At 38.4% G+C, this 26,609-nt stretch overlaps 1 protein-coding gene across 2 annotated transcripts; it reads right to left on the bottom strand.

Moving 5' to 3' along the window:
• Positions 1 to 852: 852 nt before the first annotated feature.
• SIRT1 (sirtuin 1) lies at positions 853 to 26,082 on the bottom strand (the record flags this gene model as incomplete). Of its 2 annotated transcripts, XM_082674300.1 has the most annotated exons (9): positions 853 to 2,921; positions 5,963 to 6,526; positions 8,394 to 8,580; positions 9,405 to 9,484; positions 10,180 to 10,327; positions 21,487 to 21,639; positions 22,930 to 23,171; positions 24,256 to 24,372; positions 25,710 to 26,082. In XM_082674300.1, 9 exons carry the CDS (start codon positions 26,080 to 26,082, stop codon positions 2,593 to 2,595), a joined length of 2,193 nt encoding a protein of 730 aa, XP_082530426.1. In that variant the 3' UTR covers positions 853 to 2,592. The 2 variants fall into 2 exon arrangements, with proteins under 2 accessions (XP_082530426.1, XP_082530427.1); XM_082674301.1 differs by lacking the exons at positions 21,487 to 21,639; positions 22,930 to 23,171; positions 24,256 to 24,372; positions 25,710 to 26,082 and adding an exon at positions 10,830 to 12,297.
• Positions 26,083 to 26,609: the final 527 nt, after the last annotated feature.

Below are 26,609 nucleotides of genomic sequence, written 5' to 3'. Positions count from 1 at the left end.
ATCAAATAATGCTGTAAGGCAGATGCTAATTAAACCATGTGCCATTAATTAGGGTATTGTACCAGTGGAATATATGATGCATTAACCAAGGAAAGTGGAAACAGCATTGAATACATGGCTTTAATTAAATCAGGTCTTGCCAGGTACTTGATTACTTAAAACGACCACTTACCCTCCTTTTTAAGGTGTGAACTACCTGACTTCTTTTTCCATTTTGTGCATATATGGAATGATGTCGCTGTTTCTTATTTTTATAACATCTGTGGATGGGGTTTTACAGGTAATTTTTCTAGTGCAAACAAGATACACAGGGGCAGAGGGGTTTTCTTGTTTTTAGATTCACTTCAAAAGTCTGCTGGGGAGAAGGCAAGCGACCTGAGAGCAGGAACCTGCCAGTCAAGATTTATTCATTACCTCTTTGTAAGGGGCGTGTTCCTCCCCTCTTGAATAGTAGGAAAGTCCATACCAAATATGATCTAGAGTCATTTTTTGTCCACTCCTTGTGTTTGGACACAGGATTACAGCACATGAGTTCAAAGTGCTGTCCTTTGTCAAATCTTCATACGTCAGGTTAGTTATTCTTAGGCAGGGTTAAAGGAGGGGAAAAGGCAGGGCCTGAGGCTCCTGGCCTAGAATGGTTGAAATATTAGTTTTGAAACGTTTGGTGATGCACCAGTTGCTACAACCAGAACTTTCATTGCCAAAGTACTGTTCTGGTGAGACTGATAGATAAAATTAAATGAAGAAATGTAGTATGAGAAGAAAGCATCTAATATAGCCCTCAAAGCTGTACAAAACTTTAAAATTGTATACCTTAAACAGAAAAAAGTCAAATGACAATTTTAATAGACTTTAAAACAGTGTACAAGTATAAAACACCGGTTTTGTATTTCAAAAGTTGAAGGAAGATATCCAGTCATTAAACAGTCTACAAAACATATGCCAGTAGATTACATAAAAGACTATGTACAATATAAAAAGAGCTGAAAACAGTCTTCACTGTAAAAATAAGTTAAAACAAATTTTTCAATTTAAAATATTATCTATAGCACAAACACAGATCATGCAAATGGCAAACTAAATATACTGCATTCTTTAGTGTAGTCAAATTCAGATTGAGACATCTTTCAGGTAGGGAAATGGCCATTCAATAAAATTCTTTTCTCTGGCAGTAACGGTCCTAGCTGGGTATTTTATGCTTAAAGAACAGCTATATTTCAAACCCTTTTTGTTAAGCTGTAATAAATACTAAAGCAACACAGGAATACTTTATTTGAAAGCAATGTTGGGGGAAAGGTCTGCAAAATAAATTCTTACTGTGCAATTTTATAAAGTATGAACTGTTTTGAAAGGCTAGAAGCTTCTGCAGCTGAAAAAGTTGATCTCTAGTTTTAAGGCAGGCTAAGCTTTTAAATACGTTATAAGAACTAGTTTAATTAACTATTCTGCTATTACAAGTTACACCACGCTCATCTCCATAATACTAGGCTAGTTGTTTGGTGTTTATTACACACCAAATCCTCCCAACAGGAAACATGTACTTACTGGCTTTGAAACTGTAATCAGGGGGTCTGCTGCTCTCATTAATGGGGGGCGGGGGGAGAGGTAACCGTCCAAAATACTACACTCTCCCCCCCAGTTGAAGTACCATTATTATTGATTCATAAAGGCTTTGCAAAATTCACATCTTGGCAGTTTAATACTTATGGAAAGGATCAATGCAAGCTCTACCACTGTGATTGATTGATAGGTATATTTAAACAACAATGGCAAATATTCTCAAAACTAAGGGGACCCAGGCAGGCACTATTGTTTCTAAAGCAATTGAAACATTTCCAAAGCATTTATTTGTTTTTTAGGTTAGTTTTATAAGCCAATATAGACATTACTATATGTCCACAGGAAGTACAAAAGCCATCTTCATTTGAACAAATACAATATTCCTGAAACTGTTAGCACCAAGTCTCACTTTAAAAAGCAAAGACAACTGAGTGCTCTCCCACATATTGTTGACTTCCTTCTACTCAGATTGCATGTCATGAGATATTTTTAAAAGTTAGCTGCCACAAGTTCTGGAAAATGCCAGTGTTTGAAAATAGGTAATTGTGCTAATAAAGAATCAAAAGTTTAGCGGAACAGAGAATGAGGATTTCAAACCATTCAGTGTTACAAAGAAAAGTGTGAAAATACCATTCTTTGGTCTAGATTAGCTGTTCCCTTTACATTAATTTAACATTCCAATGGCTTTTTGAAAATTTTAAAATGTTGAACCTCACTAGGCAAAAACAAAATTATATATACATATGGATGTATCATACAAATGAACCTTTAAAAGAAAGTCTTGTCCAACAGCTGATTAAAGATACTTAGGTACCTTTCTGTTTTAAAAAAAGAGTTAGTGTTTGAGTGTATAAGCACAGAAATAAGTAAGTTAAAAATTACCCATGGGGAAAAAAAACTGTTTTACCAGTCTATAAATAATATACCTTTCTGGTGTCCTTGCTCTACTGAGTTCACAAGTAAACATTCAATTTGACATGCTCAAGATCCTAATGCTGGTGGAACAATTCCTGTACCTGGACAAATATTACATTATGATTTGTTCGATGGATAGTTAATGCATGTTGCTTCCTGTTTCATAGATGTAGCTTCATTAACTGCCTCTTGATCACCTCCATCAGCTCCAAATCCAGTTCCTCCGGCTCTCTCATTAACATCAGCATCATCTTCCAAACCATTGTAAAATTCTTCAATCTCACTTTCATCCTCCATAGGTTCTTCTAAACTTGGACTCTGGCATGTTCCACTATCACTGTTACTGCCACAAGAACTAGAGGATAAGACATCATCTTCAGAGTCTGAATATACCTCAGCACCATGGAAAATGTAACGGTTTGGTGGTAAAAACAGATATTGATTACCTGAAATACAGTAATAAGAGAGAAGTGGGTTATTTCCAGTTTTCTAAGACTTGGTCTGAGTGGGCTGTCTGGAATAAAGTGTAGCTTCTAGCCTTTTACCTGAGTATCATTACTAGAGGCTATTACTGTAGTTTCTCAAACACAAGCTATAGACTCAGTCCTGCATGAAAATCTTAGTTCTGCCACTCATCAACTTTGTAAATTGGGAGAGTTATCTCTGTGCCTCAATTTCCTCATCTGGATATGAAATAATTTTCACAACCCTATGAGGCAAGTATGAAAAAAATGTAGACAGCCACGTTCAATGAAACTCCCTTTGAACAGATTTGATGAGATGAAATGAAGTATCCAGCCCACCACCCACCCTCTGAATCTATTTTTACAAGAGTCCTATCACGTTAAAGTGTGAGAAGCACTGATCTAGTGCTGGCCTTCTAAGCTTTCTTTCCCAACGCCCTCCCAAATTAGCATTCGCAGTATAAGATTTGACCTCCGATGGTAAGAAGTATTCCCTGCTTTTGTTTACATTTTGATGTAAGTGAATGGGTAGGAACCTTAAACATTAATGATGAAATATTTTATGCCCTTATGTTCACAAGCACCAAGTACCTTCTGACTTAAGTCTGTTATCACACCGTGTTATATTTATTGAACCATATCCCAGACTGATTCACAAAAGCCTAACTGCATAGTTTATCTGGAGTGACATAACATCTACCAAACGTACGTGAGTTTCTCTTCAAAATGACTTTCAAGCTTTTTATACCCCATCGTGACCCAGTTCTCACCTATTATGTGTTGTAGCATGGAAACCACTTATTTCATTGTGTTTCAGTGACTGGAGAAAGAAAACCCCACCTGGTGCTTCTAATTAGGGCCATGTCCTTTGAATCACATCCCCTCACAGTCTGTTAAAGGGTCCCAGCACATGGCTCCCCTGCCCTTTCTTTCTATAGGTTAGGCCATGTTTACAAAAAGAACACTTCAGGGACTTCCCTGGCAGTCCAGTGGTTAAATTAAGACTCTGCTCTCAATGCAGGGGGCCTGGGTTCTATCCCTGCTGGGGGAACTAAGATCCTGCATGCCGTGCAGAGCAGCCAAAAAAATAAATATATTAAAAAACAAATTCTTTCTGCTCTGGCCTCCCCTGAAGAACTGAATCATCTATTTCTCAGTGGACATACCCTATACCTGTCTGTTTCTGCCCTCTTGGCAATCCTCAAGACATTTACATTTTACTTCCTATATGCTCCAACTTCCTCCTTTCAGCCTCGACTTCCTATATGCTCCAACTTCCTCCCCTTTCTGCCTCGACCTCACAACAAGCAGTGGCAAACTAAAATGAGTAAAGTCCAGCTGTTGTTTGGTTTTAACCGCTAAAAATGTTAAGTTTTACACTCTTTACATCTGTTATCTTTTCAAATGCTCACAATGCTATGAGAGAGAAGTAGATCTGACAACTCAGTCTAATTCCAAAGCCTGTACCTTAAAAGGTCTAAATTGGTAGAATAAAACCAAGGTATAATACCAATTTTCTGGGGCAGAGTTTTGTATGTTTGACCCATCTGTCAAAAAGACAGCCACAGAATGCTGCCAGTGCCTAGGGGGACTTTGTGTATGATAGAGACTTATCTTACCTGACTAAATCAATCTCTACTTCTGACACTTGCCACATTTGAAAGCGTAAGTATTCTTCTATGCTCTTTCTAGTTTTCCCCCCGTAGACTTTCCCTAATTACAGTTCAAGACCAAAGTCAGACCTTAGGTTTTTTAGAAAGCCTTCAATAACCTAGTGCCCTCCAAGTAGCATAAACCTTTTAAAATATCACCTATTTTTGTAATTATATACACAAATATCAGTAACTTGATCAGTGCCTCCAGAACCTGCTGTATGGAAAATGCCCAAAGGCTTATTCAACTGAACTAAAATTTATTTAGAGCAAATGATTACAACACTTAATACATTTGTCTCAAATTTGTCAGTTTTCACCATGTATAATAAGTGGAATGGGACTTAATGTTTTAAGCTGTACAAAGTTGTTGCATCTAAGAGCACAAGTTTCTGTTTGATTAATACTTGGTCACAAGTGGTTTCAAAAAGTAAAAAGTGATTTCACTTATGTTAATACTTATGGATAGGGACTTCCCTGGTGTCGCAGAGGTTAAGAATCCGCCTGCCAATGCAGGGGACACGGGTTCGAGCCCTGGTCCGTGAAGATCCCACATGCTGCAGAGCAACTAAGCCCGTGCGCCACAACTACTGAGCCCTAGTGCTGCAACTATTGAAGCCCATGCACCTAGAGCCCGTGCTCCACAAGAGGAGCCACCGCAATGAGAAGCCCGCTCGCCGCAACTAGAGAAAGCCTGTGCACAGCAACAAAGACCCAATGCAGCCAAAATTAATTATTTTTTTAAAAAACTAATTGATAAAAAGACTTCCCATGTGTCAAAACAGGGTAGATGGTATTTCTGATACTCAGTGGTGAAGAACCAGCTGTTTTCTAGATCTGAAACAACACGACCTAATGGTTAAGAGAACCCAGAATCCACCTGGTTCTTCCACACCCTAGTCGTTACCTTGCCTGGGGTACTTAACCTCTATGGTCCTCGGTTTCCCACCTGTACCAGAGTAGTAATAGTTCCTGCCTCAGGATACTAAAATCAGAAAATGTGAAGTCACTGCCCCACAGTAAGTACCCAAATCTCAATCATTTCTACTAGCTAAAGCTCTCACCAGAAAATGGCAGAGCACTCAGTATTTCCCAATTAAATGCTTACCTTCTCATTCCCTAGAGAAACACAAGGTACAGAGCATGCTTTCACACCACTTTTCCCCCATATTACGGAAGATACCGTTCTTTTTCTGGCTTAAAATCTCAACTTTACAGTTTCTCTAAACACAATTCAACTATTACATTTAGCCGCATAAAATTACCCTAACTAGCCTGCCAAAATTGCTCACTTCTTACAAATACTCACTTCTTACAAATATTTCTTTAGAATAATTATAACCTTCAAAATGTTTCAACAGCCTTTCTTACCATCAAGCCGTTTACTAATCTGCTCCTTTGCGAGTCTAGCTGGCCAGCATTTTCTCACTGTTTCAGCAACTGAAGTTCTTTCATTTTTCTCCCCAGTATTGGAGGCAACATTCGTCAAATCCGGACTCTCCAACTGTTCATTAACACTTTCAATGCTCCTAGCAGAAGTCTGTACTTCCTGTAATTTTTCTTCGACACAGTTTTTTGATTCAGACGCATCTGGATCATCAACATTACTCTTTGTTTCTTGGTCTAAAAGAGTGACAATCACTGAAGAATCTGCTGGTGAGGTTCCTTCTGGTGAACTTGAGCCTTCTGAAATATTGAGGGGTGTGGGTGGCAACTCTGACAAGTGAGCCAATTCTTTTTGTGTTCGTGGAGGTTTTTCAGTAATTTCTGAAAGCTTTACAGGGTTGCAGCAAAGTTTGGCGTATTCACCACCTAACCTGTGACACAATTCATTAATAATGACATCACAGTCTCCAAGAAGCTCTACATCAAAATGCAGGTGAGGCAAAGGTTCCCTATTAATTAATATCTGAGGCACTTCATGGGGTATGGAACCTAAGAATAGGGTGAAAAAAGTAAGAATTAGAGAAAGGAAGGGAGGTACACTAATAAAACCAAAAGAAATGCACTATGTAAAAATCTAACAATTCCCTGGCAGTCCAGTGGTTAGGACTCTGCGCTTTCATTGCCTCGGCCAGGGTTCTATCCCTGGTCAGGGAACCAAGATCCTGTAAGACGTGAGGCATGGCCAAAAAAAAAAAAAATCTAACATGTTCCCAATACCAAAGAAGACACCCAACTCTAGTATACCATCAAACTATCAAGTAAACAGATGGGCAGCAAAATTTCAGGTTCTGCTCCTGTCACCTGGTTACCTCTGGGTAATCGCCTCACTTTTTATTCTGTATTCAATTTCCTTGTCTGTATAATGGGGTAATAACAGTACTTCTCCACAAGCCTGCAGTGAGCACTGAGTTAATATGCAGAGAAGAGTTCTTGGCACAGTATAGGTAATAGTTATTCTACTAAAATGGCTTCTGATATGTGAAAATTCATACCAGTCTGTTCTCCACTATATGTACCAATGTCTTACATTTTTAAAAAAGTACCTTTGCCTATCACCAACACGTTTTAGTACCCCACAGGAAACTTGGAAGAAGTTCTCTGCCTCACATTTAAATAGAAAAAAATAACACGCAAATTATACATTAAATTTTCTTTTTTTTTTTAGTTACAAGTTGTCCTATAATCTACTTTAACAGAATTTCACAGCTACTTGAGGAAGGCTGAGTTAAACTGCTAAAGCCACTACATGTGGGCTAGGAAAAAGATGCAGAATTGGAGAGTTTAACTCTGTTTCTTCCAGCACTTTGCTCTGTTTGCTGGTATGGGGGTCCAATTTTAATTCTCCAGTTAAGGGTTTGATATACTCTCCTCTCCTCCTTCCCTCACTTTTATGGCACAAATGATGCTACTAAATTAGTCCCCCTTGCTTGCTCATTAGAGGGAGAAAAAAGGTAGTATGGGAGCATGGATTAAAGAAATATTCCTGAGAATAATAGGGACTTAAATTGTTTTTTGAGCATTTTTATACACATGAACACCCTTGTGGGTAGAGCTGATCCACATACAATGATTGACAAGGCATGATTGTTATTCTTACAAAAACAAACCAATCATTGTGAGCCCCCAAATTCTATCTCACATGAGTACGTTACACATCTATCAAGCTATACATCTGAACTTACTGGACCAAAAATCAATTACATTTCAAAGATTAACTACTCAAATTAAGACTAAAAATACAGATTATTTTTAACATGTTTCCTCAGTATATGTAAAATTAGCTCATGCTAACTCCTGCCACATTAAAGCACATTCCACTGAAAAGTTTAAGTTGAACTGTTTCCCCTTGTTATTACTTCTGTTTTGAAAGCCCTCTTGCCCCACTGAAATGTCAGATTAACCAACCAATCTTCCTGAGCAAGAATATTGTCACCTAAAAAAATTAAAGTTTGGGGGCTTCCCTGGTGGCACAGTGTTAAGAATCCACCTGCCAATGCAGGGGACATGGGTTCGAGCCCTGGTCTGGGAAGATCCCACGTGCCGCGGAGCAACTAAGCCCGTGTGCCACAACTACTGAGCCTGTGCTCCTAGAGCCAATGCTCCGCAACAAGAGAAGCCACCACAATGAGAAGCCTGCGCACAGCAATGAAGAGTAGCCCCCGCTCACCGCAACTAGAGAAAGCCCACGTGCAGCAACGAAGACCCAACGCAGCCAAAAAAAAAAAAAAAAAAGTCCAGCTCTTCACCACTCTTGAACAAAAAACAGAATAATATCATTGAGGTCTACTCTACAGACCCACAACCCATGGCAAAATATATAGAAATGGTTCTCTAAAAAAAATCATCACCCACTTACTCGGAATTAGTGCTACTGGTCTTACTTTCAGGGAAGACCCAATAACAATGAGAAGATCAACTTCATCTTTGTCATACTTCATGGCTCTATGAAACTGTTCTGGTAAATTTTCACCAAAAAAGACAATCTCTGGTTTCATGATAGCAAGTGGTTCATCAGCTGGGCACCTAGGACATCGAGGAACCACCTGCATGTTCCAGATTTTAGTTGAGGTGGGAAAGAGAAGGGCAAGCCCGAGTTAGAGTCAACATTTCCACACTTCCCAAGAAATCATTTCAAAATTATCAAAGAAAACAGAAAAGCTGTGGATAAATAGCAGGGAAAACTGGATAAAACCTAAACATCAACTATCAATGACCCGTTAAGTTTATTAACATACAATGAAATACAATTTCGCTATTATCTGTGTATGCTGCTATTATATCTGTATAGACCTACATTTGATATTCAAGAGTCCATTATATATTAAGAGGAAAAAGCAGCATGTGTATATATGTACACAGGTGAGACTTAACTTTTAAAAAAAGTTTGTAAAATAAGATTCCATTTTAATATGCTATCTTCTCATAATTATATGATTAACTATATATGCAACTAAGCATACAGAATTTATTTCTGGATGGTTTTTATTCTCTGCCATATTTTCCTGTATTTTTTGGTCAATGAGCGTACATGAAATATTTTTTACAAAATGAATCTGACAGGCACTTTTAAAAAGGGAGAGTAAGGAGAAAAACTAATGTTAAGTAACACCACACTTAATGATCTGGGTTTTTATTTTAGGCTTATATATTAGGTAGTCAACTTCATCAATCAAGAGATTATGTAGCAATGTTTTTAACTTAAGGTTTTGAAAGGTTTTTGTGTATTTCTCTGGAATTCCCAATGGTAACTAACATTTGTTTTCCTGGATGTTTCTGTACCACATAAATACTTCCAGAAAAAAAGGACTGAGGTAAAAGAAACAGATCAGAGACATGCACAGTTCCTAAGATATGGGTGATAAATTACCTGATTAAAAATATCTCCTCGTACAGCTTCACAGTCAACTTTGTATTTACAAATCAGGCAAGATGCTGTTGCAAAGGAACCTAAAAACAACCAACAAATATATGCTTTATTAAAGAAATTTTTCCATTTCTTAAATAACAGTTATAATGTAAGCTTGACAACAAAAAAGCTAGCGACTTTAAAATTTTTAAGAGACTCCATGAGAGAGATGCTGATATAATAATGCTTCCTAAAGCTACTCTTTTAATAAAATATACCAACTCCTCCAGGACTAAAACTGCAGACTTGGAAGTTTACAACTGTATTACCTTAGCTTAACAGCTGTGTTTCAAAAACAGTTTAGATACATAAGAAAATGGTCTGTTCACACTTGTTTTAGATTTAGTCTTCAAATTTCTGAAGCCTACATCTGAACTACTCAGCAGTTCCTTTGGTTTCCTAAAGATGCCATATTTTTTTCATCCATAGCTAATACTACTTTTGTAATCAAAAAAGGTTATTTAGAAGAATTTAATGTTACATAATTGCTGCATCTTTTGAAATCCAAAAGCACATTAATATCTGACATTTTGTACAATTAAGTGTCAAGGCCAATATTTCTGGTTTCATATTTTTGCAATCTACTTTCCTTCATTTATCTACAATTGATCAGATAACATGATTCAACAGTAAGGCTTAATCTCCATTCCTGGATGGCAGCCTTTTTTCTAATCCTAACTTTTCCTACAAAACTAACTAATATGTAACAGAAAAAGCAATCCTGAAGTTTACTAACCATGACACTGAATTATCCTTTGGATTCCTGCAACCTGTTCCAGTGTATCTATGTTCTGAGTATAGTTGCGAAGTAGTTTTCCTTCCTTATCTGACAAGGCTATGAATTTGTGACAAAGAGATGGTTGGAATTGTCCAGGATATATTTCCTAGATAACGCAAAAAGCAGAAAAAAGATTATGTAAGTGTTAACAAATATCACAGGTTTAACAACAACAAAAAAAACTACCAATGATAATTAAAAAACAATACATGAGCATCTCAATGCATCTAGATGGATGCCACACACACTTATGAAAGGATTGTTGCTGTCGTATGTGTAAAACTCAGCAATTAGTGAACATGGCCTCTTGAAAAGGATAAAGTCGACCCACAAACATCTCTTATAAATGCTAATTGATATTTTAATAAAAGTCAGAAGAAATACATACCTTAATATATATCTAATTTTTGTTGGCTGCAAATGATTTTTTTTTTGTAAGGAAAAAGGGAAAAAGTTTAAATTGAAATTAAAGATATCAAAGATATGGTGACTTCTTTTTTAAAACTAAAAAAGGCACTGTCAACATAATATTAAAAAATTTCTTGATTCATCATTTATTATAAATATCAACCTGTTGGAAGTTTAAAGCTGAAGTTTTAATTCCTTACCAAAATTGTTTTCCTTCCACTGCACAGGCACATACTGGTATAGTATAGAGTTGCTCATGAATGCTGAGTTGCTGGATTTTGTGTGTGTGTTTTTCCCCCCAAATAATGCTTCAATGCTGTTTCTTCTTTAAAAACAAAGAATTCAGATATACACATGGCAAAAAGATCAGAGAAAAAGTATCAATTTTGGTCCTCTCAACTTTTGACAGTGTTTTCATTAAACTTCATTTAGTAAGTGACTATGGCAAAGGAAGTTTCTTCTCTTTTTTCTTTGAAGTAGCAGTTCTGCCTACTTCCTTACCATTCATTACAGCCTCTAACCTATTACAATGCTAGCAAAAAAACAAGATACAACCGTATGTCCATCAACAGAGGACTGGTCAGAGAAATAGGGTACATCAGTAATAGTGGAGTATGCAGCCATTAAAATGAATGAAGGAGGTCTCGATACACTGACCTGGAAGATGGCCCATGACATATGTGAAAAAAAATCAAGCTAGTCACCACTGTGTATAGCTTTGTTTTTGTTTTGTTATTAAGCAAAAATGGGAAGTATATGCAAAGTATACAGATACATTAATTTAAACATCAAGTCAGGAAGGATACAAACAATCTATAAAATGGGGATGGGGGGTAGGGGACTTCACTTCTGACATTATACAAAAAAGTCTGACAGTTAAGATTCTAGATGACTACTTCTAAACTACTTAATATTTCAAGTTTAGAAAAAACTACTGGGATACCTTTTAAGTAAAAATAATATGCAAATCTCATTATATAAGACTATCACATCCATGTCCATATGCTGCTGAAAATGTTATATAAAACCCAAAAATTTTGCCTCTCAAATTTTTATCATAAAGTTCATGAACTTTGCAATTTAAGAAAGAGAATGCATATAGAAAGAAGTAACAAGTGAAGAGTTTATTAAAGCTAATGTTTATAGAAAACTGAAAGCCACATTACGTTTTGGACCATTAGGTTGTGCTCTCTATTAATCACTGTTTTCTTCCCAGGTTGCTCTGTTCTAATACATTTAGAGGATTAAACACCAGCACCTTGCAAACCTCCCCTCTGGAAACAGCTGTTAAAGAGTATTTTAACAAATATTATAATATTCTAGGCAACAGATAAAATAGGATCTAAAGTAGTAAGGAAAGTGCTAATAGCATGCCAAAAGCAGCGCAAGAACAAATGGCTGACTACCTCCAGAACAAGGCTGGGCAGAGTACCAGGACTCCATCCTCCCGGAATGAACTTTTGTGTGCCTTATCCCCACCCTTTTCAAAAGGGGAGGGTGGGCTTCCCTGGTGGCGCAGTGGTTGAGTCCGCCTGCCGATGCAGGAGACACGGGTTCGTGCCTCGGTCCGGGAGGATCCCACGTGCCGCGGAGCGGCTGGGCCCGTGAGCCATGGCCGCTGAGCCTGCGCGTCTGGAGCCTGTGCTCCGCAGCGGGAGAGGCCAAAACAGTGAGAGGCCCGCGTACAGCAAAAAAAAAAAAAAAAAAAAAGAGGGTAAGAACAAAAACCTGTGGGACACTAGATTCAGCTCTACACTCTAGTTTCCCTTCATGTATCAGTTCAGGGAAATTTAGTCCTTAAATTTACCAATCAATTCCTGTAGTTGGGAATAATTTATGAAGGGTTTGTTTCATCTTATAAGCCTACATTTTATGATGATTTGAAACTTAACTTTGTCTCTTTTCTTTCAAATATGTAGTGGACCATGTCTGAATCATTAGATTTAATACTGTGTTCCAACTAAGGGATATAATCTGAAATAATGGGAAAAAATTTACCCTGAAATGACTGTTTTTTAATAGAATTACTCCTAAATCAGGCTCTTACTTAACAAGGAAAGTTTGCTAAAAACTAATTGACTGGAGATACAACTTTCAGATAAAATATAGATTAATTCTTCAAGTTGAAACTGTGACACTTTAGTTCTAAGCAAGACAGGCCATCCCAAATCTGAACCTCCTTAAGGCCCATTAAGGAACCAATCATGTGGGCTGGACCATTATTATTGCCACAGGGATCCATTTAGAATAGAGTGGAAGCACAGCTGGGACCAAAGGCTCAAATACTATTAAAATGACAGGCTGCTTTCACAGCAGTGTCCAGAAACATGCGAACAATCCAGTAATTGGCCATAGGCAACCAATGTGACCAAAACTAAAGCTTAGAACTATCTGCCCCAGTAAGCTTTCATGTAGAAATAATGGTTTTTCTCCAGAGATGCTCTCTGCTTGCTTGCTTCTTAAAATTTCTAGCAATATGAATGAGATTCCAGTCAAAAGCAGGAGTGTTAACTGCAGCCCCTCAAAACTAAAAGGACTCATCAAAGTTTGAGATGCCACTATTTGCTAGGTAGTAAGTAGGTAGAGCTGTTAAGAAACTAGAATTTACATTCTCCATGCTGTCAAAAAATAAGTGAAACTAATTGATCCTGGTAAGGAAAATCCTCATAATCCCTGGTCTTGTTTCATTCATTCCACTAAACCATAGACTACTAAAAATCTTACCTATTCAATACTTGCAAATTAAAGTTAAGTCACCTGACAAATTTAACTACTTTTTTTCCTGTTAAACATGTGACTTCCCCAAGGAACTCAAGCTTCAGCAAACTTTTTCCACACTGGGACACCAGTTGGCAAGTATTTAAGACTTTGTGGGCCATTCAGTCTCTGTCCTTACGGTCTATGTGGCAGCCACTCAAGTCTTCTATTGTAGTATATCTGCAGCCACAGGCAATAGGCCAATGAATGAGCATAGCTGTGTTCCAGTGGAACTTTATTTACAATCACTGATATTAGAATTTCATATAATGTTCATATGATGTGAAGTATTATTCTTTTGATTTTTTTCCCCATCCATTTAAAAATTTTAGTTCAAAGCTGTACAAAAAAAAGGCAGTGGGCCACATTTGGACTGAGGCTGTAATTTGCCGGCCCCTGTACTAATCTAACACAAGAGAATTTCAATTAGTCAAGCATTCATTACTACTTAATGTAAGTAACAGGCATAACAGGTGCACTTTATAATAATGCTGTAGACTGGGTTTTTACATTTTCAAGGACTGTAAAGGAAAAGAACACAGTATGACAGAGTTCCCATGTGGTCCACAAAGCAGGTTACATTTGCTACCTGGCCCTTTACAGGAAAAGGTCTGCTGACCCTCCTGTAGACATGTATCCCCCATCTTGCAGATGAAAAAACCAAATCACAGAAGTAACGCCAAAAGTCACAAGAGCTAGCAAGTAGCAGAACTATCATTCAAACCCAGTTTTGATGCCAAAGTGCAGCTCTTAACCACTATGCAATTTCTGATCCCTCAACCTCATGTTTCCTATTTTTCTTTTAGGCTAAATACCATTTCTATTAGGTACTGCAAATCAGTCCACTAAAACGAATCTACTAAGTATATTTCACATTGCACATCCTTCATGGGATTAGTGGAGCCTGGAATTCCAATCACCCTCTAATGTAAAAACACTCTTCAAGAATACATGTTCTTGGGGACTTCCCTGGTGGCTGGCTGGTGGTTAAGACTCCGTGCTCCCAATGCAGGGGGCCCTAGTTTGATCCCTGGTCAGGGAACTAGATCCCACATGCATGCTGCAGCTAAGAGTTCACATGCCACAACTAAGGAGCTGGTGAGCCACAACTGAGGAGCCCACCTGCGGCAACTAAGACCAGGCGCAACCAAATAAATACAAAAACAAAAACCAAAAAAACCCACACATGTTCTCGGGAATTCCCTGGCAGTCCTGTGGTTAAGGACTTGGTGCTTTCACTGCCATGCCCTGGGATCAATCCCTGGTCAGGGAACTAAGATCCACAAGCTGCAGGTTGCGGCCAAAAAAACGCATGTTCTCACAAATCAGTATGAGAAAGAAAAGCATCTCAGTGGAAAAGAAAAAAAAAAAAAGCTAAGGACAGGCAACTCAAAGATATACACATGGCAAGTAGTAAGAAGCAGTCATCTACACTAGTAAACAAAAACTGAATACTAATGAGAACATGCTAATTTTTTATTTATTACACTGATAGTTTTAACTGCCTTAAAAACAACTCTAGATATCCACTAACAGGAGACTGATTATATATATTGGGGTACAACTATCAAACAGTACTATGCAGCCTTTTCTTTAAAATGAGGTATATCTAAGTGCCGCCATGAAACTACTTCCGCGGATATTAAATGGGAAAAAAGCACTGTAGAGAAAAGGGTATGTGATTCTGTTGGTAATCATTTTTAAAGTATTATTAGAAACTTACAATACCTCTCCCCCGTACACACACAAACAGGTTTACTCATTTTTTTTTTTTTCCCTAGAAGGAAACCCAATGAAACATTTTACCATGGTAACCTTTGAGAAAGAGATTAGAGGTAGGGAAGACTGAAGGGAGAGGCCAACTATCGTTTGTTGTGTACTGTTTGAATTCCTTTTAAAAACCATATACACAACATACACACCAACACACACAGACACACACACACACTTTCTAAAAAATACTTTAATACTAATAACGTATCACGGGAGGCTTTTTTTGTGGGGGAGAGGGGTTGGGCATGCTAAATCAGTTTTCTCGTACACTTCTACACTTCTGATGGGAGTATATATTATACTTCTGATGGGAGTATATATTGCTGCCTGCTTTCCAGGCAGCAATAAGGTAAAACAAATCAGGACCCTTAGCAGTTTTGCTTTCAGAAATTTATCCTAAGAACATTATAAACATACCAGAAAGGACAATCAGAGCAATACCTTTTTAATAACAGAAAGCAGGAAACATCCAAAAGGAACACTTGCAGGATTAGTTACAGTAGACCACTTGATGAACACTATGACCGTTATCAAGTATTCAAGCATCTGAAAGTTTATTAAACAGAAATACTACAAATCCAAAGCAGTAGGTAAAAGACCCCATCTTTATAATATGCACCCAAATATAATACTCTACACTTATATGTAATCCACCTACACAAGTCAGTATTAACATACTGTCTTCAAGTGAATGGGACTGTGGCCTTTTTTGGGGGTGGGGGTGTGTGCTTTTTTTGATTTTTAAGTAATGAGCTGGTTTTGAGATTTCTTAGCTTTATAACTACATAATCTGGTATATCTGCACATTATCAATAAAGTGACAATTTACTGAATAAATATATGTTTTTGGAAGTTCATATTTCTCCCTCTACTTTTTCTTGAATTTTATCACTTTAAGGGAAAGAACATTCACTGTATTCAATATGGGCGAGCAACTACACTCTTTGAACACAGTCCTTTAAAAAAAAAAAGTTATTTCATACAACCTCAGTTTCACCTTCACTGACTCTTAAACCACTCATTTTTATCAGCACCAGTGAATTTAGACTCCTCAGGACCATGACCACAACCTCATTATCAATTTAAACCCTTATTATGCAAGAGGACAACAGTTCAGAACAAGAATATATATAGCTTTAATGTTGGCCTTAATTGTTCTTGTGTAGAAGAATTCAAAGTGGGACTAAAGCTAGGCGCACTTAACATGCTGGTGCTCAAACAGGGAGCAATTTTGTAGGAGACATTTGGCAACATCTTGACACATTTTTGATTGTCAAGACTGGGGTGGGGGGCTAATGGCATTTAAAGGGAGGAGGCCATTGGTTGCTGCTAAATATCCTACAGTGCACAGAACCGCTACTCACAGCAAAGAATCATCCATCCCAGAGTCAACAGGTTGAGAAACTGCTCTAATTGAACCAGTTACCTCTTTCACACACCTCTCCGTTACTTTTGAGTTTCCAGTCTAGATGAAATCTGCTTCTTCTCAGTTATATACAATCAATGGCTTGATACATCTGTAGAAACTTTCCTTCCAAAATGCCTAAATTCACAATATTTCCTGTTTTCATGGCTTTCTATTAAATTTATTTTCTCTCAAAAGGAACCCTCCTACACTATTGGTGGGAATGTAAATTGGTACAGCCACTATGGAGAACAGTATGGAGGTTCCTTAAAAAACTAAAAATAGAGCTACCATATGATCCTGCAATCCCACTACTGGGCATTTATCCAGAGAAACCTATACTTCAAAAAGACACATGCAACCCCAATGTTCATTGCAGCACTACTTACAACAGCCAAAACATGGAAGCAACCTAAATGTCCATCAACAGATGACTGGATAAAGATGTGGTAAATATGTACAGTGGAATATTACTCAGCCATAAAAAAGAATGAAATAATGCCATTTGCGGCAACATAGATGGACCTAGAGATTATCATACTAAGTGAAGTAAGCCAGACAATGACAAATATATCACTTATATTAAAAAAAAAGAGATACAAATGAACTTATTTACAAAACAGAAATAGACCCACAGACATAGAAAAAAACTTATGGTTACCAAAGGGGAAAGGGGAGGGGGGATAAATCAGGAGTTTGGGATTAACATATACACACTCCTATGTATAAAATAGATAACCAATGAGGACCTACCGTATAGCACAGGAAACTATACTCAATATTTTATAATAACCTATAAGGGGAAGAATTCAAAGAATGGATACATATATATGTGTAACTGAATCACTGTGCTGTATACCTGAAACTAACACAACATTGTAAATCAACTACACTTCAATTTAAAAAAATTCATTTTCTCTCATAACTAGCAAAGTAACCATCTTTTAATTAACTTTCTCCTTAGTACAGACACTGGAAGCAAACTTTAGGTTATGACTATTTTACTCATGTATTCTTTTTGGAATCCAGTAAAATATTACAATATATTTACATACTCTCCCCATCCTTCATTTTTAAATACTATCCTTTATTCTTTGTCCTTACTTATTTGTCCTTCAGCTTTTTCCTGTTCATTTTTAGACCCAAATTAACTCAGTCTCTCTTACCTATTACGATGTATTTTAAGTGCTATTTCACCAACTAGGTACTTTCCTTTTGGCAGTTCCTAATGTAAGAATTGAAGTACAACAATCCTATATGAGTGGTAGTTATAAAGATTATTTATTTAGCTCCTACCATAACTTAAACTTTCATAGAGAAGCGAAACATGCTGCCCCTCCAACTTTTTCTTCTCCTAGGTACTATGAAATCTGTACACTGTAACACATTAACACTGTGCCATTTTTACTCCAATTCAGATATTTTATTTTCTCTTAAGCACTGTCTAGATTTCTATTATGTGTATTTTTTATAATTTGTCTTTGTAAGAATAATTCTTAATTGCTTCTATAGATTCTTACATGTCAAAACCAGTTTAAGCTAAAACTGAATACCCATTATATGCCTTAGACAACTAAGGTTACAATCTTTCTCACCTTGCTATTTGTATTCTCAGTTACCGCATTTTCCCCAAGTGTCAGGCAATTTAGTATACACTGAAGTGATGGGGAAAAAGCTGAAAAGTTAGTTTGAGTATGTTTTTTGTTTCCTCTCAGAACAAAGAATTTACAACAAAAACCTTGTGAGCATTACATAAATGCACTAGTGAATCAAGCTCTTATAATCAGATGCAAGATCAAAGTAAATTCTAGTTACTTGATGCCTTTCTTAAAGTGCTAATTTCTGGGGAATTCCCTGGGAGTCCAGTGGTTAGGACTCCGCACTCCCACTGCAGACTGCAGGAGGAACAGGTTCAATCCCTGGTCTGGGAACTAAGATCCCACATGTCATGCAGCGCGGTCAGAAAAAAAAAATTGTTAATTTCTGATAACTAGAGCCAGTGTCCTAGGTCCAATTCAAGAAACCAGTAACTAAGTGATATTTCATTGGTGTTCAAAGTCATGCAGTAGAACCCCTAGCACCAGTATGTTAAAAACAGTGAATCTTCATGAATTCATATTCTTGTAACAAAGGAGAAGAGATACTCTACATTATTTGTTCAATTTAGTGTGAACCAGCTGTCTGTTCTAAAGGCTAGATATAGATGGCCATCATCACCGCTGATACATGAAGTTCCAAATTTTTTATAAGTTTCAAGTTGATTACTGGAAAGATTCAAATTTCTTAGTAGCCTACAAAATTTTCAAATTTAGTTTTCAGTTCTAGCAAGTAAATCACATCCAAAAAAATCTAATGTAATTTCCCCATTTTACTCTAATTCCCATTTATAAGCACACTTGCACAAAACAAAATTATTTCTTTAGACAGTCCATCAATCTAAGCTAGTACCATGTATTCTGAATTGGCAGAGTTCTTCTTATAGGTATATAAATAGACCACATGATTTGAAAGTAGCTGAGGTTATCCCTTAATGGAAATTCAGGTCCACTTCACTTCTATGCTCATTAAAAAATAATCACTAATACAAAAGACCCTTTCAAATATACTAAAGTTTAGCAACAACAATTTTACAGTTTCTTTCCATAAAGCTAAACTATAGAAAAAAGACATCTAAAGTAAAATTTCTTGGGACTTCCCAGGTGGTCCAAAGGCTAAAGACTCCACGCTCCCAATGCAGGGGACCTGGGTTCGATCCCTGGTCAGGAAACCAGATCCTGCACGCCGCAACTATAAGATACCGCGTGCCGCAACTACAAGATCCCGCGCGCAGCAACTACAGACCCGGCACACCCAAATAAATAAATAAATCTTTTTTTTTTTTAAATAAAAAAGATAAAATTTCTTGGGTATGGTATAATGCATAGTTATCCCTCCATATTTGCAGGTTCCACATCCTTGGATTCAACCAACTGTAGACTGAAAATATTCAGAGAAAAAGAATTCCAGAAAGTTCCAAAAGCCAAGACTTGTATTTGCTGCACCAGCGACTATTAACATCATATAAGCATACCTCTGAGACATCATGAGTTTGGTTCCAGACCAAAGCAATAAAGTGAATTATCCCAGTAAAGTCAGTGAAATGAATTTTTTGGTTTCCCTGTACATATAAAGTTATTTTTATACTATATGGTAATCTATTAAGTATGCAATAGCAGTATGTCTCCAAAAAAAGTACATACCTTAATTAAAAATACTTTATTGCTAAAAAATGCTAATCATCATCTAAGTCCTCAGCAGTAACGAAGATCACTGATCCCAGATCACAGTAACAAATAATGAAAAAGTCTGAAATACTGTGAATGACCAAAATGTGGCACAGAGACACAAAGTGAGCAAACGCTGTTGGGAAAATGGCGCCTACAGACTCACTTGATCACAATCCCTCAAATTTGTAAAAACAAAAAAGGCCCACAGAATATGTGAAGGGCAATAAAGTGAAGCAAAATAAAACAAGGTATGCCTATACTAGGTATTATAAGTAATCTAGAGGTGATTTAAAGTATACAGGGAGGGAACTTCCCTGGTGGTCCAGTGGTTAAGAATCCACCTTCCAATGCAGGGGACATTCAATCCCTGGTCAGGGAACTAAGATTCCACATGCCGCAGGGCAACTGAGCCGCGCTCCTCAATTAGAGAAGCCCCTCACACCTCAACGAAGATCCAGCAACTAAGACCAGATACAGCCAAAAATAAAATTAAATTAAAAAAAAAAGTATACAGGGAGGATGTGCACAGATTATATGCAAATACTATGCCATTTTATATAAGGGACTTGAGCATCCTCAGATTTTGGTATCTGAGGGATCCTGGAACTAATCCCCCTCAGATACCAAGGGAAGACTGTAACATCAAACTTTAAACTCCAGAGCAGAGCTGCCAAATAAAAACATAGTATGAATCATATACACAATTCAAATTTTCTAGTAACCACATTAACAATGTGAAATCTTCCTCATTTATAACCCAATATCAAAGTATTATTATTTACACACATAATCATTATTTATATATATATAACAGAATAGAATTTATATTTTGCATGTTTTCTATACTAGGTTTCCAAAATCTGGTATGTCTTCCACACTTACATAACATCTCAGAACACTTATGCACTCAACAGCCCCACGTGGCAAATGGCTTCTGAACTGAACAGAGGAGCACTAAAGACGCTAGAGCATAACAGATCAACCTTGACTCAAATGCAATCTAAGATTCTTCTCCACCTCTAATCACAAATTTCTCAGGCACATCCTCGTGTGTTAAAACCTAGCTACTATAAAACATACCAGGGCTTCCCTGGTGGCGCAGTGGTTGAGAGTCCACCTGCCGATGCAGGGGACACGGGTTCGGGACACGGATTCGTGCCCCGGTCCAGAAAGATCCCACATGCCGCGGAGCAGCTGGGCCCAGTGAGCCATGGCCACTGAGCCTGTGCGTCCGGAGCCTGTGCTCCGCAACGGGAGAGGCCACAACAGTGAGAGGCCCGCGTACCGCAAAAAAAAAACATACCAAAGGCAGATGTTATAATCTTTATGATTCATAAAAAATATTCAAAATCAAAACACTGATGTTACTTTTATATGATCTACTAACCTCTAAAAAAGCCTGGACAATGTAAAGGCCATTACTGAAGTGCAAATTTGAAAAATATGCAATAGCCTCTTCTTTGAAAATAAGCTCAATCCTAAAATGAAGAAAAGCAAATGACAGTCCCTTCTGGGAAGAAGGGAATTCTGACTAAAATGACTTTATTTCAATGATTTTACTCCACCACAGTACTAATAGTCAATTTACTAGACTGCCATTTAAAACAATTTTTCATGAGAGAAGGTCAAAGAAACAACTAGAAGAGTTTGTAGTACCTTTGCAAACTTGAAGAATGGTCTTGGATCTTTTCTGAAATATTCAATGTCAAACATTGCTTGAGGATCTGGAAGGTCTGGAAAGTCTACTGCAAGGCGAGCATAAATACCATCTCTTGACCTGAAGTCAGGTATTCCACAAGAAACAGAAACCTGAAATACGCATGGCATAATTTGTACAATTAAATCTTCTACTGCTACCTTAATAATTATTAGTCTTCTTATCACACAATTAGGGAAGAGCTGAAAAATATTTTTAGTTTGAAACTTCTTTTGGGGAATGGAGATAATGCCCTACTTTAACTTCTAATAGAAATAAAACACTCAGAAAACCAGTATAATTAAATCCATCACATATTCCATTCATAATGGGGTAAAGAATTTTAAGTCAGGCTAACTTTAAACCTTTATAAGCATTTAACCAACAAATTAAAACAATACCAACTTGATTGAGAACGAAGTAAACCATTCCAAATTATTTTAACTAGAAAGCAGGCAAGAATTTCTATCACAGTGAACTATTTCCAAAGAAATCCTTCTTCTGGGTTAGAGTGCTACTACTTCAAGAACGCTAAATTTCTTTATTTTCCTTAAAAAACTATGTTGTACAATATTTCAATTTTTAAGAATAGATTTAAACACTATGCTTTTTCTACAAATAAACCTTGACATTACAAATAGGGACTTCAGAAGTTATCCTTTTGTTTCACAATTTTGTCAGCATTTACTCCACTTTAGCCTCAGAGCAAAACAAACTTGCCTAAATCACATCGGGGAGCAAAGTGCAACTATTCTTCATGATCATTTAAGATTAAATAACACCCTCCCTTAACCAAAAGGTTAGAAAGCAGGACTGATTTTTCTCCAACAGCTGTCCTGGTCGCTACCATGTAACATATTCTGCATTCAATACACAATATGAAATAGCCTAAGTAACTAGTTATTTGAGACCTAAAGTGGAAAAAATGAAAAATCTCAACCCACCACAATCACATCACCTTAATTTAAAATGGAGGAGAGGCAGGAATCTGTTACCTTTCCAACACTGCATTACTTGCCAACACATATTAGGCTCCCGGTTTCCCCATGAAGGTCAAACAAATAACCAATTTCTATCAGACCCTGACACACTTTAATGCAAGCAGAATTCCCTGCATCTCCTTAGAAGTTGTGGTATAATGTAGGTAAAAATCTTGCCTTAATTCCACTTACCTACTGTGCCAGTAAACAGACGTGAATCTTTTTTAAGGTTATCGAGAGGTTTTTAAAAAACTGAACCAATTTAGTAATTGCTCCTGCACTCACATTTTAGCAGTTTCAAACACAAATGCCCATCATCATATAAGGATAAATTCTACACCAGAAAAATGTTTCTGAATTGGGCAAGGCTTAGGAAAAAACATACACCACCTCCCATACTAGTGTTTTATACATCTTACATACCCCAGCTCCAGTTAGAACTATTATTTTTTTGCACTCTTGCAGTAATTTCACAGCATCTTCAATTGTATTAATATCTTTTCTTTTTTTCCTTTTTGGTGGTTCTGAAAGGATATTAATAACAATCTGCCACAGTGTCATATCATCCAATTCAGGTGGAGGAATTGTTTCTGGTAGTAAATCTTTAAGAATCGTTCGAGGATCTGTGCCAATCATGAGATGTTGCTGAACAAAAGTATATGGACCTATATCAAGAGGGAAAAGAACTACATCAGATCCACTTCCAAGTAATTGAAAATCTCATTTATTTTTTGAAGTAAGAAATTAGCAATGCTTAACACTGTTTTGCAGAGTAAAAATATGCACTATAAAGGTGTTTCATTCACAGCATCTTCAGATCTAACGCTATATCCCAAAGAGATTATTAGGGAGAGATCAGGAGTTGAGCCTGCCCCAGAGCTATAAAATACCAAGTATGTATTTTAAGAGTCAAACTAATTAACTACTAGAACTAAATTTCTATGGTTAAAATCTAGAAAAATACAACATAAACATGACAGAAGTATGCACAAAAGGGTTCTACAAATCAGCACAGGAAAGATCTTACCAGTCCCGAAAGCCCACACTATTTACCATTAAAGACATAAAGAAAAAAGAAAAGGAAATCTTATACACTTTACTATCTTTAAAATTTTTCCAGTAACAATCTTCAAGTTAATCTTAACCAGTCTCCCAAAATGATACATACAATGCTGATGTTCTGAGCTTTAATTCTTTACCCTGAAATTTCTTAGATCAGTTCCTAGCTTGAGAAAACCAAAAATACAGTAAATATAAACACTAAAAATGAACTAATCATTACTATGTTTAAGCAGTCAAGGCATTTTTGAAAAAACCCAGCATATTAAGAGAAAGAACATTTTGAGATGGTCATGTTACTACTTGGTATAAAAATCTGATACTGTGCTCTACTTCAAAATATTTCTCATTTCATCAAAATACTTAATAAATATTTACTGAGGACAAACTATGTGCCAGGCACTTTTCTAGGCACTGACAAAACAGTCTACAAATCAGTCAGAAATCCCTGCCCCCATGGGACTTATATTCTAGTACAGGAAACCAGCAATAAAAAAGTTACATACAGAGATTATTTTAAAACAAAAACAGTACAAAGCACTAGACTTTCCCTAAAACCAGGATGATATTAAATCTCATCAAACACCTAAGAACCTCATCACCAGGCTACAAGGGGACAGAGAAATATATTTTTTGTTGACATAAAAAGAGAATACTGAAAAAGATAGCTCTTAAACTGTGAAACCATACCTATCCGTGGTCTTGGAGTCCAGTCACTAGAACTCGCATGTGAGGCTCTATCATCCTCATCACTTTCACACGAATGGAAACCGTTGGTGATGATTTCATCACCAAACAGAAGGTTATCTGCAAAAGAAACCAAAAGTAACTCAAGGTTTCTGAAACAATCTGCATCTAAAATTATGAAGATCTATAATTATGATGCAACAATTTTCAATGATAAAACACTTAACATTCATAGTGCCTGTGTAAAGAATGCCTACTGGATCAATCTGCACCATTCACAGGAACAGTATATCCTCATCTTTAGGGATTCTGCTCGGAATCTAAGTTTCAGTTCATCAAAATCTAGAAAAAAATTATGTCTACTTAATCAAAACACAAAAAGTAGTAACCTAGTTAGACTGAATCTATCGATCACAAATAATAGTTCATAAAACTTATCAAATAAAAATTTACCCAAAAAAGTCGTGCTAATATTACCATGGCAACTTGCACTTCTCTCATATAACACTAAACATACAAAAATACCTTTGCATTATTCGTTTCCCTTATTAAACTATGTATCTTGAAAACAGGGGTTGTTTCTCTAATCCAATCCCTAATGCACACGTTGTTGCCTTTTGATATGATCAAATGGCCCACTGACTGGATTTCTTGATACAAATATTAATAAAGACGCACATCTATCCGGATAGAAACTCTGAAACACTCAAGGATGACAAGACATATACAACTATCACATCTGCTTTACTATGCCAGAAAAATGTCAATTCGTGTTTCAGGGTTACATATACACACACAAGAAGATATTTAATCTAAGAACACGATTAGAGAAAAAATACTACTCAAAGTACTCTAAAACTACTATTACTCTCCTATGCCCACTATTAGTTGCACCACAGAGGAGTAACGTCTTTAGAAGCAACTACACTCTTTAAAATTTAAAACAAGTTTAAAAATAAAGGCCCTCCAAAAAAAAAAAAAACCCCACACACACAAATTGCACAGGTGTCAGTTTGCAAAGGCAACTGCAAAAGGTTGGTGCAAGGGACAGTCAAAAAGTTTCATGTTTAAGTGTGCGGGGGTGGGGGGTGGGCGGAGAAGCAAGACATTTAACAAAAGCAATACGTTAAAAGAGTAGGAGGAGAGAGAAACTTTTTTTTAAACCAGCTGCGAGGCTAGCTCGCCCCGCGGCTGCGCAAAGCGCGAGGCCACTGGGGCGGGCCGCCGGCCGAGGGAGGAGGGAGGGGAGAGAGCGAGGGAGGGAGTGAGTCCCCGGGCCGCTCCGGCAGCCGGGCCCGCAGCCCCGGAGGCGCGCAGCTAAGAAGGGCCCTAGTGGAGAGGGGGACGCCGCAGAGCCAGCCCCGAGCCCCCAGCCCGCCCGACACTCCCCCACCCCAGGAGGGGCCCCGGGAGGAGGGGGGGGATGCGCAGTCCCGGCCCGCCCGCGCCCTGCGCACCTCGGTACCCAATAGCCGCCGCCGCCTCTTCCTCCTCCTCGCCCTCGTCGTCGTCGTCGTCGTAGAAGTCGTCGGCCGGCGGCGCCTCCCGGGATAGGCCCTGTAAGCCCGGCCCATTGTCTCCGTCTCCGGCCGCCGCCGCCTGGGCCTCCCGCCGCAGCGCCGCCGCCGGGCAGCCGCCGGCCGCCGCCGGCAGCTCACGCTCGGGGGCCGCCCCGCCGGGCTCGCCCGGGCTCCGCCCGACGCCGGGGCCGTCTCTCCGCGGCCTCTTGCGGAGCGGCTCCCCGGTAGGAGGCGACGGGGCCTCCCTCTCAGCCGTCACTGCCGAGGGGGAGCCGCCGGGCTGAAAGGCGAGCGCCGCCTCGTCCGCCATCTTTCAACTGCCTCTCTGGCCCTCCTCCCTCGCCTCCTCTCCTCCCGCTCGACTCGCGGCACTGGCGCCCCCGCGGCTCCGGCTGCGGGAGATTTAAACCCCGTCACGTGACCCGCCCCTTTTCGCCCCCGCCCTCCCGCCGCTCCCGCCACCCACGCGGGCCGGACCACAACACGGCGGGTCACGTGGCAGGCGGAGGCGGTGTGGGCCTGGAGGAAACGCGGCCGGGGCTGCTGCGGCCCCACCCCTCGGCGGCAGGCGAGTCTTGCAGCCAAACTTGTCTTTCAAACTGTCGTCAAATCACTGCTGCCTGGTTGGGTCAAGTTTTGGTTCGTACTGCGAGTTTCCGCTTTTGCCTGAAGTGCACACCTTGCTCGCCTTACTTTGTATTTTCTGGATTTACGCTAAGGGTTAAAACTTAGTTCCTGAAAGGCGATCAGGAATGAAGCTGGCCAAGGCTCAGCTTCCTGAAATACGCTAGGTAGTCGGTCTCTTTGTTACGGTTATCAGTAGACGCAAAAGGACAC

The sequence above is a fragment of the Grampus griseus genome (genome assembly GCF_964374135.1).
Source record: "Grampus griseus genome assembly, chromosome: 16".
NCBI lineage: Eukaryota > Metazoa > Chordata > Mammalia > Artiodactyla > Delphinidae > Grampus > Grampus griseus.
The sequence above is the reverse complement of the archived record's forward strand: the minus strand, read 5'-3'. Positions and strand labels throughout refer to the sequence as shown.